Source organism: Arachis duranensis, chromosome 3 (assembly GCF_000817695.3).
Source record: "Arachis duranensis cultivar V14167 chromosome 3, aradu.V14167.gnm2.J7QH, whole genome shotgun sequence".
Classification (NCBI taxonomy): domain Eukaryota; kingdom Viridiplantae; phylum Streptophyta; class Magnoliopsida; order Fabales; family Fabaceae; genus Arachis; species Arachis duranensis.
In genome coordinates, this window is record NC_029774.3 from 76,637,952 (window position 1) to 76,653,955 (window position 16,004).

Genomic DNA, 16,004 nt, shown 5'->3' on the forward strand with positions numbered 1-16,004 from the left:
CTTCCACGATAAATGAAGAACATAGGGATAAATGAGCGGGTAATCAGAGAGTGACTCCTGAAGTGACAAGGGATGTTTGTTTACTAGTTAAAATGATTGCTGCTAATTTGTATTATTCCCAAATAGAAAATCTTATGTTTGAAATAATTTATTTTTAGAGAAATAAATTTTATTTTTAGAGAAATAATTTGTATTATTCCCAAATAGAAGATTTTATGGCTGCTAATTTATTATGGCAACCTAAATCTTGTTGGGACCTAAGGCTATACTTATAAACGGTAGTCAAGGTATACAATGTAGCTACGCTTTACAAGTGATGCAGTAGTGCTGAAAAGCGTAGCCTATTCTGTTAAAAATGGAAGCTGAAAAACGTAGCCTTTGGTTCTGGACAGTATCACTTGAAAAACGCACCCTATTCCCAAACGCCAAAAGCATAGCCCTTGGTGCAGAAAAGCGTAGCCTTTGAGAATAGGCAACGGCCGAATAGGAATAACCCTAAAAAGCGTAACCGTAGCCCAAAAAGAGTAGCCGTAGTCTAAGGTATCTTTTTTTTCACTTTTAGCTACACTTTTCGAATGTACCTGAATGAGTGTTTTTCTTATAGTGAAGAAACAGTGCAATTATCGACTTCAAAAATTGACGATAAATTTTTTCGTCTATATTTTTCAACGGCTTGTCGTCGATAATTTTCAACGGCTTGTCATCGATAAAATAGTTGGTGAAAATACTAAAATAAAAAAGAAAAAGAAAAAGAAATTATTAGAAATAAAATACTAAAATCGAGGACCATGTCTTTTATTATTTTGGCAACATTCTAGCATGTTAATATTATCGTCACATTGTCGCAAAATAGTTGGTGAATTTTTTTTTAAATCGACGGACCAGTTGTCTATTTTAATAATTATAATATTGACAACTTTTATCGTTGATAAATTTAGACGATGGAGATCTCCTTCTAAAACTGAATAAACGGTGTAGATTTATTATATAAAATAGACAGCTAAAATAATGATTTTTTTTAACTAAAATTGACAAAATTAACCTCAATTTTTATCACTCAATTCTCCAAAAATTAATCTCAAGCCTTCAGAAAACCAGAATATACACTAATTAACCCCAAAATCTCAGAGTGAGGCTGCTTCTTCTTCTCCAACGCTCGAGAGTAGAGGCCAGAGACAGAGTCACAGAGAAAGGGCAGAGTCGCCGGACAGCAGAGCTCCTCCTCCTCCAAGCTCTCTTTCTCTCTCTTGTCGTTGCAACATCTTTTCCCGTTGCCCATCGCTATGAGCCCATCACCATCGCAGCTTCTTGTAAGTTCTTCTCTGTCTCTCTCTAATTATTATATTTATTTTTTCAGTTTTTGTATCTACTATTTTCATCATCAAAATCTAAATTTACGTTTGTTAATAACAATCACATTAATATTACTGAAACCTAGTTATCATAATCAATTCTTCTTGATTTGGAGATTCGATTTACTTATTGAATTTTCATCTGTTTTGCTGGTCACTGTGGTTTGGTAGGATTTCTATTTGATTTGACATTTATTTTGCTGAATTTACCAATTTGTTGTTTATTTTGCTCTTGTTAATGTGGAATCTGCAAAAGAATAATCTGGATTTACAATCATTTCTTTGTAGAGATCAGACATACAGCAAAACTATGCCTGGATCACTAGAACATGATGGACAGTTCAACCATTGAAAATCTGTAACCATTTTTCATTTTACTCCATCATTACTGCCTTCCTAGCAGTGGCCGACACATTGAATAAGACCAATTATGGAGAATTGAAACAGATGGAGACTAAGATGCAACGACTTTACCTCACCATGGCACTTGCTTGGAAGGCATTAGAAAGTTTGTTCATTTGTTTTATTCCTGTTGAAAATAATAATCTATACAATACATAAAAGTATTCCCATTTGTAACCTTTTTTTGTTGTCTCCTAACTCTATTGAATTTACCTTTTTCAAGTTCAGGTATAGTTTTTATGAGATATAAATGTATAAACATGTTAAAAGGAAAAAAATACTGCCACTAAGATGCTACCACTAGCCTACTACAATCAATGTTTATGTATTACTTTAATTGCACACTTGGCCTGTATATGTATGTACATTGCATTCTGCATCATTAAAATGTGACTTCCAATTCTTATGTTAGATTTAAATAATATATGCATCTTGTGAAAAAGTAATTTTACTCTTTAATGTTATATTATTTTTAAATACATTACTCATTAAAATTAAAAATGCGACTAGATTGGCACTGCAGAGCTTGTCAAGTCGCTAGCAGCAGCAGTATAATATTCAACTTAGTTCATTTGTTTATTTCTCATACATAAAAGGAGTAATTGCCTCAAAGAGCATTCATTGTCATTGCTCTGAATGTTCAAAAGCTGGGAAGTACCCTAAATCAATATTCAAGAGGATGAAATAATTTTTGCTTCTTGTGTTGTTCTTCTTGTTGGCTTTTTTATTTAGTTGTGATATTTGATTTAAATGTTACAGATTTCAAGTATCTCAACATGTAGTAACCTCAATTATTCAGTAGCATAAACTCAAGCTATTCTATTTGTATTGAGCTAACTTTAATTTGTTTTCTTTTGTTTTAGATTGAATCTTAACTCTATAGTTACTCTATAATTTGTTTTCTTTTGGGTGATGCAAGACCAGGTTAAACCAAGCTATGTTGATACCATTTTGCTACAGGAAAACACTTATTTTTTGTGATCTATAATCTACCTCAAAATATTCCAATAAGTAAGGCACTAAGTACTCATTATGTTTTATTTCTTAGAGTTATTTCTATTAGATTTTCATAGGAACTAATCATACTTTTAAAGCACCATTTTGGCCATTTCAGCTGAAGAGATAACTATGGTGGTTAATTGTCCCAACTTCAAAGTCATTATTGGGCCATGAATAATTGCAAGGATGGCAGAGGAATGGTGGGGTTCTTTTTCCAAGTTGGTGTAGGTTTCCAATGATGGGAAGAGAAGGTCCTAGTGGAAGCTTGTAGCTTGCTTTGTTTCTTCTTACATTTTAATTTTGGAGAAAATAAAGAGTGGTGCAAGTCAAAAGAAAAAGAAGAAGAAGTAGCAGTATCGACATAACTCCTTGGAGAAAATAAAGAGTGGTGCAAGTTAAAAAGTGACGACTTGTGCCGTCGATTTTTATTATTATCGATGGTAAAGCCATCAATTTGGCCGTCAATTTTAATGGTGTTTCTTGTAGTGTAACAAGCACAAATTTCACTAGCCTTTGTACTTTCTCCTTAACCCATCAATAATATAACTATCAATTTTCTCAAACCATTCATGCACTACTTATTCATTAAAACTATCCTTGCTATAATATTCAAGTTCATAATACACTAAACCAAAACTATTTCATAAAACTAACTGTGATATCAAAACTACATTCAATCATCTGTTGGGTGTAAAATCTTTCTTCTTAACCTATTAATTATACATATCCACCACATTATAACCCACTCCAATAAATTTTTCCATAACCATGATTATCTCAACTATAAATATTTTTGTGCCCATATTGTCTAAAGAGAATTATGAGGACTACATTCTCAAATGAAAATCTTTCTACAAGCACAATATTTGTGGAATGTTGTCCATAAAGAGTTCACCATGCTAGAGAATCAAGCAACGCTTGCTGCTGCAGAAAAGAAGAAATTGAAGGAAGAGCAAAGAAATTATATTATATTTCTCTAGCTTTCCCTCAACAAACTGTAACGAAGATAATCTTCTCAAGAATAAGAGGAATATCGTCAGGTAAGAAAGTGTAAAAAAATTTGGAGCATGAGTTCAGAGGCTACACAAAGGTACGCACAATCTTCCTCCAATCTCTAAGGAAGCAATACACAAATATGAAAATGAAAGATTCTGAGAAAATAAAAAGTTACTATACAAGATTAATGAGTTTAATAATGAAATAAAAGTTTATGGAAAGGACTTGCTCGATAAAAAAAATAGTGGAGAAAATACTCATTAGTTTGCCTTTCAAATTCGATTCTAAAGTGTCTACAATTGAGAAAACTAAGGAGTTATCAACACTACTAACATTAACAGAGTTAATAAACTCACTACAAACTCTTGAACAAAGACGAGCAAGTTGAGATGATGAAGATTCAATAAAAAATGTATTTCAGTCTAAGCTCAATATAAAATCTTAGAATCTAAATTAAAGAGGACAAAAAAAACAAGAAAATTCTAGAAGTTCAGACACTTCTAGAAAAATAGAAAATAGAATTAAAGATAGAAAACAATATTCTTCATGTGGCATATGCAAGAAAACCAACCACCTAGAGAAGGATTGTTGGCATTGTGGAAAATCATAGTGTCGCAATATAAAAGGTTTGCGCATATGGGGAAAGACGGTAGGATAAAGATCAATTATCGCACAAACTTTTCTGAAGAAAAGGAGGGAGAAAAGTGCCACTTCTATGCATCATCACAAGAAGAATGAAAGAAGAAAGATGAATATGGTATCTCGATAGTGGTTGCAATAATCACATGACAGGTGATCAAAACCTATTCAGTGAGATCAATAAATATATTCGATCTGGTATCAGACTGGGCGATGAAACAATCGTGCAGGCGAATGACAAAGGTACAATCATGTACCTTTGTGCAGGCGAATCACAAAGGCACTACAAATCAAGAAAATCAATCTCCCAAAATCTTTGAGAATAAGAACAATAGTTGAGCATAAGGAAATTTTCAGAAAAGCAAGGGTTAAGAAAATTCTCATGTTTCAAATCTTAGTCAAAAGTAAAATTCATTTTATAATCACCAACCAAAAGGCAAAGCGTTCACAATTTTTCTCTCAACTTATCAAGTAGGAAATAGTTCCGTGACAGAAAAGCCATGTTCAACAACAAAGAACCATAACGAAACCAAATCATCAAATTAGAAAAGTATAACTAAACTTCAAGATCGGAAAAGACTTTCGATCCGGCTAACTGATCACCCAAATAATTCACTACACTTAAACAAAGAAAATCACTAATCGAACAAACAACAATAACACTCTATTCATATGTTTCATCACATAGTCCTTCTTCTTGAGTAACTAAATAACAGTTTTTAAAATTATTCATTTGAAAGAAAAATTAAAAATTAATCAAAATTATGTTAGCTCCAAAGAACAAATTTGTTTTATCGAAATCCAGAGAAAGCATCTCAATTATCAACTAAGCAAATTCACAATCCACAAATCTGAATACAGTTCTATAAAAAGAATCAGATTGTAATTCACAAAAAAATATCGAATCTTTTAGATCATTGATGAAATCTTGAAATCCAGAACTATAGAGAACAACATAAAGACGAAGAAGGTTAAAGCAAATATTCACAAAAGAGAGGAAGAGTAGAATCAACTAAAAGATAAAGAGTCGAAACCAAAACTATTGCACCAACACGTTTAAAATAATCTACCAAAGGATAAGTCAAGATTGATATAAATTAAGGATAGGAATAGCAAGAAGCGACAGAGGACGCATGATCACAATAATCAAAAGGCAACAATGACACAAAGGACAAGGATGGCATTCCTATAGAGGCCTCTGATAGTGCCACAATTTATACAAATAGACACGCTTCTATTTATAAAATTGTGACCCATGACACTTGCTCCATATTACACAAGTTAAACCTAGGCTCTGATACCACTTTGTCACGACCCAAAATGAACCATAACCGGCGTTCAGCGAGATAGTCCCCTAGCACGCCTATCAAACTCAAATATAAATTAAATAAAAAAGTTACAAAGATTTTGAATAATTTACAAGTTCTAAAATAAATAATTATACATTTTTAACAAAAGTTAAAATAACTAAGAATGGTTAGATCCTACCTGTGACATATGGAGCGTACAACGTCTAAAAACACAACAAGAAACAGATACTCATTGCAAATCATAATTCTTGAATAAAGAGTTCACATATTCAAGTATTTATTCCTGAAAAATATTTTTAGAAAAACGGAATGAATTTTGCAATTTAGTGACTAGACAATACATTTATAATTCACATGAGACCATATAAACATTATTATTAAAGTAATTTTTAATTAGAAAATAGTAATTAATCATAATAAATAAATCAATAAGAAAATTCTCATACAGAAATCAAATCAAAAGTCCACACTTTGATGACTCCACCTCTATGGATAGTCCTTTTCTCTTGTATGTCCTAACAGAATAACAAATCTAATGTGTGGCTTATACGTTAGGCTAGTAACACCCCTATTAGCTGGAATCTGAGTTAGATGCATTTAAATTAACGTCATAACCTCTGTTAACTACAATTTTCTAATACGAGCCTCTCAAACCAATTCAAAACATATAGTTTCAATTACAATAAATCTTTAATCTTTTAGATACATAAAGTATCGAATCAAATCAGATCAGATAATAATTTCTCGTCATAAAACTTTTCTAACCATACTTTTTCAATTATAAAAACAAATTTTACAATTTTAAAGTGAGGGACCAACAAATACTTTAATGCTTCAAAAGTATATATCTGAGTAAAATCAAATATTCTAAAATAATATAAAACTTTATCAAACATATATATATATATATATATATTCTCATGTAAAATTCCTAAAGTATGACCTTCATAAAAATAATTATCCAACTATAATAAATCAATTATTTTAATCAAATCAAAATTCTTCAGCAATAATTTTATAAATATAATTAAAAACTTAAAATAGCATAAACCAAAAAATTAACGATTATAAATGTAAAGCCTACTCACAACGTGATCCTAAGGGACCGAAGAGACCAAATCAAGAGTGCTAAATTCAAGGTGAGGAGGATCGAAGGAGAATGAAAAATGAGCACAAATTTTGGACCGGAGTAGCGACAAAATGGAGCTGGCGATAGTTCTAAAAATCTAAAACATGACAAAACTAAAATCGAATTAAAACAAGGACAAGACAGATTAAATGGTGGCATAATAGAACAGGAAAGTTAGAGTAGAATTAAGGAGAAAGGCTGGACCGGGATAGTGACAAGAGCAGTTCAGCTCCAGCAACACCACCAACTCCGGCTGCAAGGACGATGGCTTGGTTCAGGTACATCCGAATGGCGACAGGAACAGCGCAACAACGGATAGTTCCTCCAACCTGGCGTTTCTCTCTCTCTCCGCGAACTCCTCTCTCTTTGAAACCCCAAATCTGCAACGACGTCGACGACGGCGAAGCTGGCTCCGACGGCGGCGGCTAGGGCTCCGGCAATGATGGCGACGGAACCTCCCTCCTCTGTTCATCGCGCCTCTCTCTCTTCCGCACGTTCTCTTCTCTTTGCTCGGGCTTCCCTCAGTGACGGCGACAGTTCTCCACGTGCAGCTACGACGACGACAACGACGGCAGTGTGGCCTTCACCGACGTCATCCTCCTTCTCCCCCTCTTCTTTTCTTCTCCCTCTCTGTTTTCCCTCTCTCTTTTTCTTTCTTTCATTCTCAGCGGTGTGCGTGCGTGTTAGGAGAGAGTTAGGGTTTAGTTTGGGAAAAAGAGAAGTAAGGATATTTTAGAGATTTTACAAATGGAGGATATGAAACAACAACATCATCAGCCGGATAAACTCGGTGAATGGTTTAAAGCTAACCAAATTGGAGTCAAGGTGGAACGAAGGGAGGAGACAAGGAAAGGGGAGAACAATGAACCACATCTAATGGGGGAATAAGGAAGAAGAAACCAGTCCCAGATTGTTCAGTAGACCAATTTACAGGCCAGAATTTCAAAGTCAGCAACAAAGAGAATGAAACTCAACAATCTAACACTGGTGCTCAGTGTGAAGGGGAATCAAATTGCATCCTAAGGTTAACCTAATAAAGTGACACAAAAACATGCTGTAAGAGATCCTCTCCAAGAAATTGAGACTAGTTCAAAGGCACAAAAGGGAGATAGTGCAGAAATATCACTCTCTAGTGGGGTTAAAAAAATGAAGTTGTTGGCGAGAAAAGGAGGGGAGCTAGTTCACCTTGCTGAGTAGAAAAGGAGTGTTCAGAGAAGGGAAAGCCAAGAGGGTATGCCTCGGGGATGATGAGTTTGCTCCTGTGATGGTAGAGGGTGCCAGCGATGCAATGGCACCCATGGCGTAATGAGGATTTTAATGTGGAACTGTCGAGTTTGGAGAGACCCCTAACAATCCACAATCTCAGAGGGATTTGTCAATTCCACTCCTCCGAGGTTGTGTTCTTATGTGAAACAAAGAACCAGTCCCGGTTGGTGGAACAGAAACTCAGGGCATGCAGGTACAAAGATTGGAGGATTGTGGACCCAGTTGGATTAGCTAGAGGTACTATATTGGCTGGGAAAGAACATATTGAAGTCCAGATAATTCTGTAGGGTGACTTCTTTCAAGCGGTGATGATAAAAGATGAGATAAGGAGGGTGGAATGGGGCTCATAGGGGTTCATCTTAGCACTAATGAGTCCAATAGACTGTCCCAATTTCAGCAACTATTGCATATGTTAGAGCAATTTGGAGGTAATATGGTGCTATTTGGGTACTTCAATGCTATATAGTGCTAAGATGAGAAGTGGGGTGGATGCTTCATTGATGATAATTTTCTTATGGATCTTAGGATGATTGATCAACCCTTTACTTGGTTCAACGGGAGAAGGGGTGATTGGCTTATACGGGAGAGGTTGGATAGGTTCTTGGCAAGTAATCAATGGTGTGAACATTACCAAGGAGCTATGGTAAGAAAGCTCTCAAAGAATCCGATCACTCTCCTCTCTTACTTGACACTGACTCAGTCAACTGGAAAAGTAAGAGACGATTCAGATTTCAAGAAATGTGGTGTGCAAGGGATGAACTTAGAAGTTTAATTGAGGAGGCATGGTTTACAGAGGTACATGGTTCCCCGATGTTTATCCTGTCCCAAAAACTTAAGGTATGTAGGCATAAGTTCTTTACCTGACAGACTTAGACTAATAATAACTCTAAAAAGGAAATAGATGATTTGGTGAGGCAATTGGAGGAAGTGAGAGGAGAAGGCACACATGGAGGTTTTGAGGTGACTAAAATTGAAAAGAAGCTGGAAGATGTCTATGCTAAAGAGGAGTCTTATTGGAAGGAAAAATCCAGGTGCAAATGGTTGAAGGAAGGGGACACGAAGTTTTTTCACCAGAAATTTCATGCTATAAATCGGAGAAATAAAATTTGAGGACTAGTAAGAGAGGACAGTGTTCTTACTTCCACCCCTGAGGGCATTGCAAATGTAGCTGAAAACTACTTCAGAAATATATTCACTTCAACCAATAAGGAGGATCCATCCCCTTTCTTTGAACACTTTCAGCCCATGGTTATAGCTAGCACAAATCGTAGACTGACAGAAATTATCCACTAAAGAAACTAAGAGGGCTGCTTTTAGTGTGTATGCGACTAGTGCTTCGGGTGATGATGGTTTTACGGAAAAATTCTTTCAAGAATACTTGGACATAGTTGGCAAAGATGAGCATAAAGTAGTACATAGCTTCTTTGGAGGAGGAAAGATATTTAAGAGTTTCAATCACACTTAAATTTGTTTGATCCCGAAGATCCCTTATGCCAGAGATATGACAGAGGTGAGACCAATTAGTTTATCTACAGTTGTATATAAGATTATTTTAAAGCTGTTGGTTCATAGATTGCAAAATTTCATGAATATTATTATAAGTCCTACCCAAAGTGCCTTCCTAAAAGGGAGATTAATCTCTGATAATATATTAGTAGCTCATGAATGCATGCACTATCTGAAAACTAAGAAAAGAGGGGTTGGTTGTGAAATGGCAATGAAGTTAGATATGAGTAAAGCATATGATAGAGTTGAATGACATTTATTTATGGTTTATGTTGCATAAGATGGGCTTTGATGTTAAATGGATTTCTTGGATAACGAAATTACTCTCTACTGTTTCTTATTCTGTAATTATGGAGGGTCAACTTTATGGTTTTTTTAAGCCAACAAGAGAAATCCATCAAAGAGACCCCCTTATCACCTTATCTTTTTCTTATATGTGCGGAAGGATTATCCTTCATGCTACAGGCTTATACAAGGAATTCAGATAAATAAGAGAAGTCCAACAATAAACCACTTACTATTTGCAGATGACTCAATTCTCTTTGGTAAGGTATTGCCAGAACATTGCCAGAATATCCTCTCATTGCTCAAGAATTATGAAAGTATAAGCAGGCAAAAAGTGAAATTACCTAAATCATCATTTGTCAGTAATAATACTCCACAAGACATCCGGGAATAACTAGCAGCAATTATGAATATTGATCATATTGAAGTACACGATAAATACCTGGCATTCCCATCGGTGGTCCATCGCTCTAAGAAAACTACCTTCAGTGACATCAAAACAAAAGTCCAAAAGAAGGTGCAATATTGGAAGAGGAACTTGCTCCACCGGGGGGGACATGTACTGATTAAAGCTGTAGGTGAAGCGGTTCTGATTTGTACGCTATATTGTTTTAAACCCAATACTTTGTTGAATGATGTTCACAGAATACTCACTCAATTTTGGTTGGGTCAAAGGGGGTAGGAGAGAAAAATGGCTTGGATTTAAAGAGTTGAGAGCACAAAACTTGGCATTACTGGGAAAACAGTGTTGGCGCATAGTTAACAGACCTCGATCTCTCCTGGCAAAGTTGAAAGGCAAGTACTTCCGCTACTCTTCTTTGATGAATGCAGACAAAAAAAACCAATCTTCTTGGGGTTGGCAGAGTCTATTGAGTAGGAAGAACAGTAATAAAAAAGGGACTGAGGTGGAAGATAGGATCTGGGGACAGTGTACGTATTTTTACTGACCCATGGTTGCAATCTCTATATCCATTCACAATTAATTTGCCAAACAACCACAACCGAAATCTATATTGGGTAAAGGACCTGTTTTCAGAAGGGAGAAGATGAAATCAACAATTAATAGAAAGTTCATTCCCTCCAAGTATTGCTGCTAGTATTTTGAACACATCGATTCAAAGCTCAAGTGGTGACTAAAAGCGAAGCGTATGAGGTTTCTTTTGGTTATCAAATAGCATATGGGCTTCGGCATCTCCCTGTTTTTTTGTGCCCCCAAATTATGAAAAATAAAAGTCTGTGGGGGTGAAGGTACCTTCAAAAGTCCTCTTCTTTATTTGGCGAGCCATTCACAAAAGGTTACCAGTTGTGGAACTAATTCACTGAAGATTCCAATCACCCTCACCAATTTGTTCAAGATGCCAAGTTGCTGAGGAAACCATCTTGCACTGCCTCCTGTCCTGTCCCGAATCGGCACCAGCGTGGTACTGCCCCCTATGAACTTAGATGTTCGTGAGCTGGTTCAACCGAATTTTGCTGAGTGGTGGAGTAGAAGACTTGAAGCTGCTAGAACAAGGAGTGACGGAAGAGGGAAGATGGAGTATATTGCTCTTTTATGCTGGGGAATATGGAAAGGGAGGAATGAATTTGTATTTGTTCAGAGAGAGAAGCCGGTCTTGGAGATTGTGGAGGCCACCAAGAAGATGCATCAAGAAATTTTGAGAGCTCCAGTTTTCTGACTATAACCTAACGTTGCTGTTTCACCTTTATCTTTATATCAAGTGTTTTATTTTATCACTGAAATGTGATATATGGGAGAACCCCTTGTTGCTTTATTTAATTCTTTAATAGACATTTGTATTTGTTACATTATTAAGTAATGCAAATCTACCTTTTGGAAAAAAAAAACATGTTGAAATTAAAACTGAAAATAAAAATTAACTACTAAATCAATTATCACGTATTTTTATATATTTATACATGTTATTTTATATTATTTTTCGAACCAAATAATCTACTCTCAAAATAACTAAACATTTTGCAATAAAATACTTCAACCTATTATGACAGAATACTCAGTTTTCTTTATGACTTTATGACAGTAATAATAAATTTTTTCATGAATACTAAGTATATATTTTTATATGGTGCCATATTTTTGGTGTACATACAACATAGTTCCTTAAAAATCTCCCCAAAATGTTAGGGATAGAAAGTTGAAAAACATAATTTAGCCTGAATACAACAATCAAAGAATTCAGGACACTTTTTATCAACAAATTGCTGGCAAACAGACGATGCGTATACTTTTGCGATTTAAATATTGCAAGCCATTGCCTATCAGAACCTCAATCTCTTCATCAGATTACAGTTCAACCTTGATTATAAATATCCGTCACGCCATTGCCAATATTGCATGATCTTGAATTATATATATTTGTGACAAACAAAATTTGAACTTTTCTACCTTGTACCCCAGAATATCCCCTCTTGCGGACTAGCCTTTTGCTGATACTTTGTCAAAACCAAAAGTGCAACATTGCCTGTGCAAATATGCATAATATGTTGTCATCACTCTATTTATATTTCAGACGTCAGAAAGAGCACAAATAATCAAAGTTCTCATAAAATATGATAGATGTACTAGTAAACTGAAGAGTTCCGTATGAGCACTGATTTATAGCTTCAATAAGAGGCAGCCATGGAGAAGATACTATAATGAGAATTGCTCAATTGAATAAAAAATGTTTCGGTTTAACATGGACGGTATAGTTCTAGTGATAGATCTAGTATAAGGATTCGATGTTAAAATTGTGCTTTCTGTACGTTGAACCAAGAATTTCGAGTTTAAATTAACATAGAGGAAAATTATATTTACCTCTTGGAGAGGAGCTAAAGACACATCTTCATTTGGGGTGGCTTTCTTAGTTTTCCAACTTTTCATCTCTAGATGCATCAATTTGAGTTGACTTTCTATGTGCTTCAACAGCCTCAACTGCTCTTCACCATCCACTTCTTTGGTAATCTCTTCTCTAGTACTGAATTTCTCCCTCTCAAGCCTCTCAACTCTCTGATGCACCTTTTGCAGCTCCTCTTGCAAGTTGCAATCCACACCCATCCCCTCTTTCCTTTGGCCAACAACAGTCGTCATGCGCCTAATGCTTCGGGTAGTGATTTCGCGGTGCACATTAAGCTTCCCCTCATACTCAGACACAGAGTCTGGTTTCCTTAATCTATTCTCTGCCTCTGACTTCCATTTCTCAAACCATTTTTTCCCAATTTCATTCACTTTATTTTTTTCACTTGTTTGTGGGACTTCAAATACATCGTGCACATTAGGCGTGGAAGGAGGATTATCTGAATCAATAAAGGAGGGCATTATCTCTCTTTGCTCACTTATAGTACTCAAGTTTGCACACTTTTCTTCTTCATTCGAATCGGAAACCACTTTCACTCTTTCATTCAACATTTTTATCTGGTTCCAGTAGGAGTCAAGTGTTCCACTTACAAATTCTGTTGACTTTCTTGCCAGATCCAAGCTCGGAGGAATAGCTTCCAAGGCCAGAACTGGACTGGTTGATCTTTCACTCTTCCTCACAGCGACTCTAAACGACTTCTTGAACTGTGAAGCAGGCATAGATTGAAACCTTCTGATAGAGTTATTTTGGCAGAATTCTTCATCTTGTTGATCGGTTGCGTTGTTCAAAATCTGATCCTCTGGGACTTCAATTCCAAACTCGCTGGCATTGAAATCGCACCTGAAGCTCAGAAGCTTTTGCTTGTAAGCCTTTACTTGGAACTCAAGCGACGCAATTTCCATTTCCTTTTGGTATATAACTTCTTCAAGTTCTTCAAGGGTCGCTTCGGCATGGCCTATCTTCTCCTCTGCCATTCTTTTGTAGTGATTGGCCTCCATCTTCACTGCCGCCATTTCGCCTTGCAAACGCAGAATCATTTCTAACGCTTCGCTGGCTGCGGTGGCAGAGGCTTCTCTTTCTTGATCCAACTCCACGTAGAGCTTCTGTAGAAGTTGCTGTTGGGCATGAAGAGTCTCCTTCAACGCCGTTGCATCACTTTGCGTTCGAGCTAACACATGACACGTGCCTGTTTCAGCCATGGTAACCCGATCGATGTATGTTGAGTTGAAGTAATCACGATCACGAATTTCTGAACACGGAATGTATAGCAGTTTGATTTTAGCCAAGGTAGTGATGGAAAAATATAATTTATTTTTATTTTTAATAAAAAAGCGAATGATTTCACGATTTTGATATAAAATATTTTAAGAACAGGTGTCTCTATCCCACTAAATGCGCAAAACCATGTGCTCAGTACCACAAATAGATCATAGATATTACCTTGACGAAATTTCTGAATTTAAAAAAAAAAAATAGAACAAAGCATTACATAGGTGATCGTAAAGAGAAACAATAAACATGATCCTTAACGAAGAGAAAAGCAAAGGGTGAGAGAAACGAAGCACATACCGGTTACCACCATAAGATTATCAAAATCAGAACCCGACCCGAGTCAAAATCAACTTGCAAGAACAGAGAGGGTTACGGCTTCACAAGAAACAACTGTGAGGAACAAAAATAAAATTAAAAAGGGTAGGTAAAAGAATGATGAAAATGAGTTAAGACCAAAACTTGAACACGCTTCTCTTACTAGGAAAAATTGTTAAGAGCGAATCTAACTGTTTATGTACTTTCCCAAATAATGAGCATGGATAGGTGCAACGAAACACACACGGAAAAGTAAATGTATGTCTGTGTAGAGTGAACTCTGCGATTAACAAAATTCAGAAGCCGAGTCTTAATTACGAGAATGAAAAGGTAAAAGCTTTTAGGAAAAGGAACGAGTAACATCCTACCTAGAAATATTGAAGGACACGCACATGAGCAAAAGAAACAGATACTATCTTTCGGTTTCCAGTTGCAGACAAAACCTTGGTTCGTTTTTAACGTCTTTGGCTTGCTCTGTATCTAGAAAGCGTGGTATATTCCAGATTTCTAGACTGTCTTTATTATTTAATTATTTTTGTTATTATCATAATTAAATGTGCCTATTATTTTATATTTTTATAAATTAATTAAATTTGAAATTAGAAAGATAGTATGTCAGACTAAAATTAAAATATTAAGAGTTTAATTTTTGAAGTTAGAGTTAGAAATAAGTGAATTGAGTCAAATTAAAACAAATTTAATTTTATCTCGCTTAAAGTTTATGGATTAAATTAAATAATATAAACATAATCTGTAGTCTTATTTAAATAAAAATTTATATTTCTATCAATTATAATTAATATCATGTGTCATATATAATTATATATAAAAATTATATATGTGGGTAAATTTTAGTCATTAAAAGTTACTTTAAGTTGGATTTTTCAATTTCTTTATGCAACTAACAAAATAAATCACTCATCTCATTTGAATATACATTAAAAACAAAAACATGCATAATAGTACCCACAAAATTTATTTATAAAAAACGATATGAAATATATTACAAACTTATTTAAATAAACACATGATTGATCAGTCTAAATGTAGCACCCTAACATTTAGTACCTCATAATCGCACTAAAAGTTCAGGTGTTACCTACCTCTAATTCTTTTTATTTAATACTATATTTATCTAATATTGAGCCTTTGCAAAAAATAACCGAATTTTTAATTATAAAAGTAAAAAACCTTTACTTTAAACCACTTAATGACATAAGTATATTCATGTCAGACCTGAGAAAATTATAAAAAAGATTAATTGAAAAATTAATTATTAAGTTAAAATAGTTAAAACAGGCTCGAATAGAGTCAAGAATCAAGACTTAGGAATTTGAAAATTTAACGATGATAATTGGATTCAGTGAACTTTTTCGAGTAAAAAAATATAATTTTCTGCAAAGAAATGCCTAAGAAGACATTGTGAGATTTATCTGGCAATACCAGCTTAGACTGTCCAATACTCTGAGTGAGAAAATTTAATTAATGAGAAAATAAATTTAAGAAGTTAAATTTTATAAATTAGAGAAGATAAAAATATTTGGGATAGAAAATCGAACATTTATTTTAAAGATTTTGCTCCGAGATTGGGCCAAACGAACCACAAACTCAACTAGACCCAAATTAGGTCCGAACCCACCATATAAATACTCAATATTGAAGCATTTCAGCTCATTTC

General features: G+C 34.9%; 1 protein-coding gene and 1 long non-coding RNA gene across 4 annotated transcripts; both read right to left on the reverse strand.

Annotated features, from left to right (window-relative positions):
* Positions 1-3,437: 3,437 nt before the first annotated feature.
* On the reverse strand, positions 3,438-11,633 carry LOC127745687 (uncharacterized). Of its 2 annotated transcripts, none has more exons than XR_008007035.1 (3): positions 10,327-11,633; positions 10,118-10,228; positions 3,438-3,677 (listed from the first exon to the last, which is right to left on the reverse strand). It is a non-coding gene; the product is annotated as an uncharacterized LOC127745687 (long non-coding RNA). The 2 variants fall into 2 exon arrangements; XR_008007036.1 differs by lacking the exon at positions 3,438-3,677 and adding an exon at positions 5,943-5,981.
* A 320-nt stretch (positions 11,634-11,953) lies between these two features.
* Positions 11,954-14,774, reverse strand: LOC107479563 (uncharacterized). Of its 2 annotated transcripts, XM_016099689.3 has the most exons (5): positions 14,695-14,774; positions 14,490-14,606; positions 14,309-14,401; positions 12,700-13,988; positions 11,954-12,364 (listed from the first exon to the last, which is right to left on the reverse strand). In XM_016099689.3, the coding sequence occupies exons 3-5, from the start codon at positions 14,319-14,321 to the stop codon at positions 12,341-12,343; spliced, it is 1,326 nt and encodes a 441-aa protein (XP_015955175.1). In that variant the 5' UTR covers positions 14,322-14,401; positions 14,490-14,606; positions 14,695-14,774; the 3' UTR covers positions 11,954-12,340. The 2 variants fall into 2 exon arrangements, with proteins under 2 accessions (XP_015955175.1, XP_015955174.1); XM_016099688.3 differs by having other exon boundaries at positions 14,490-14,748.
* Between the last annotated feature and the right edge of the window lie 1,230 nt (positions 14,775-16,004).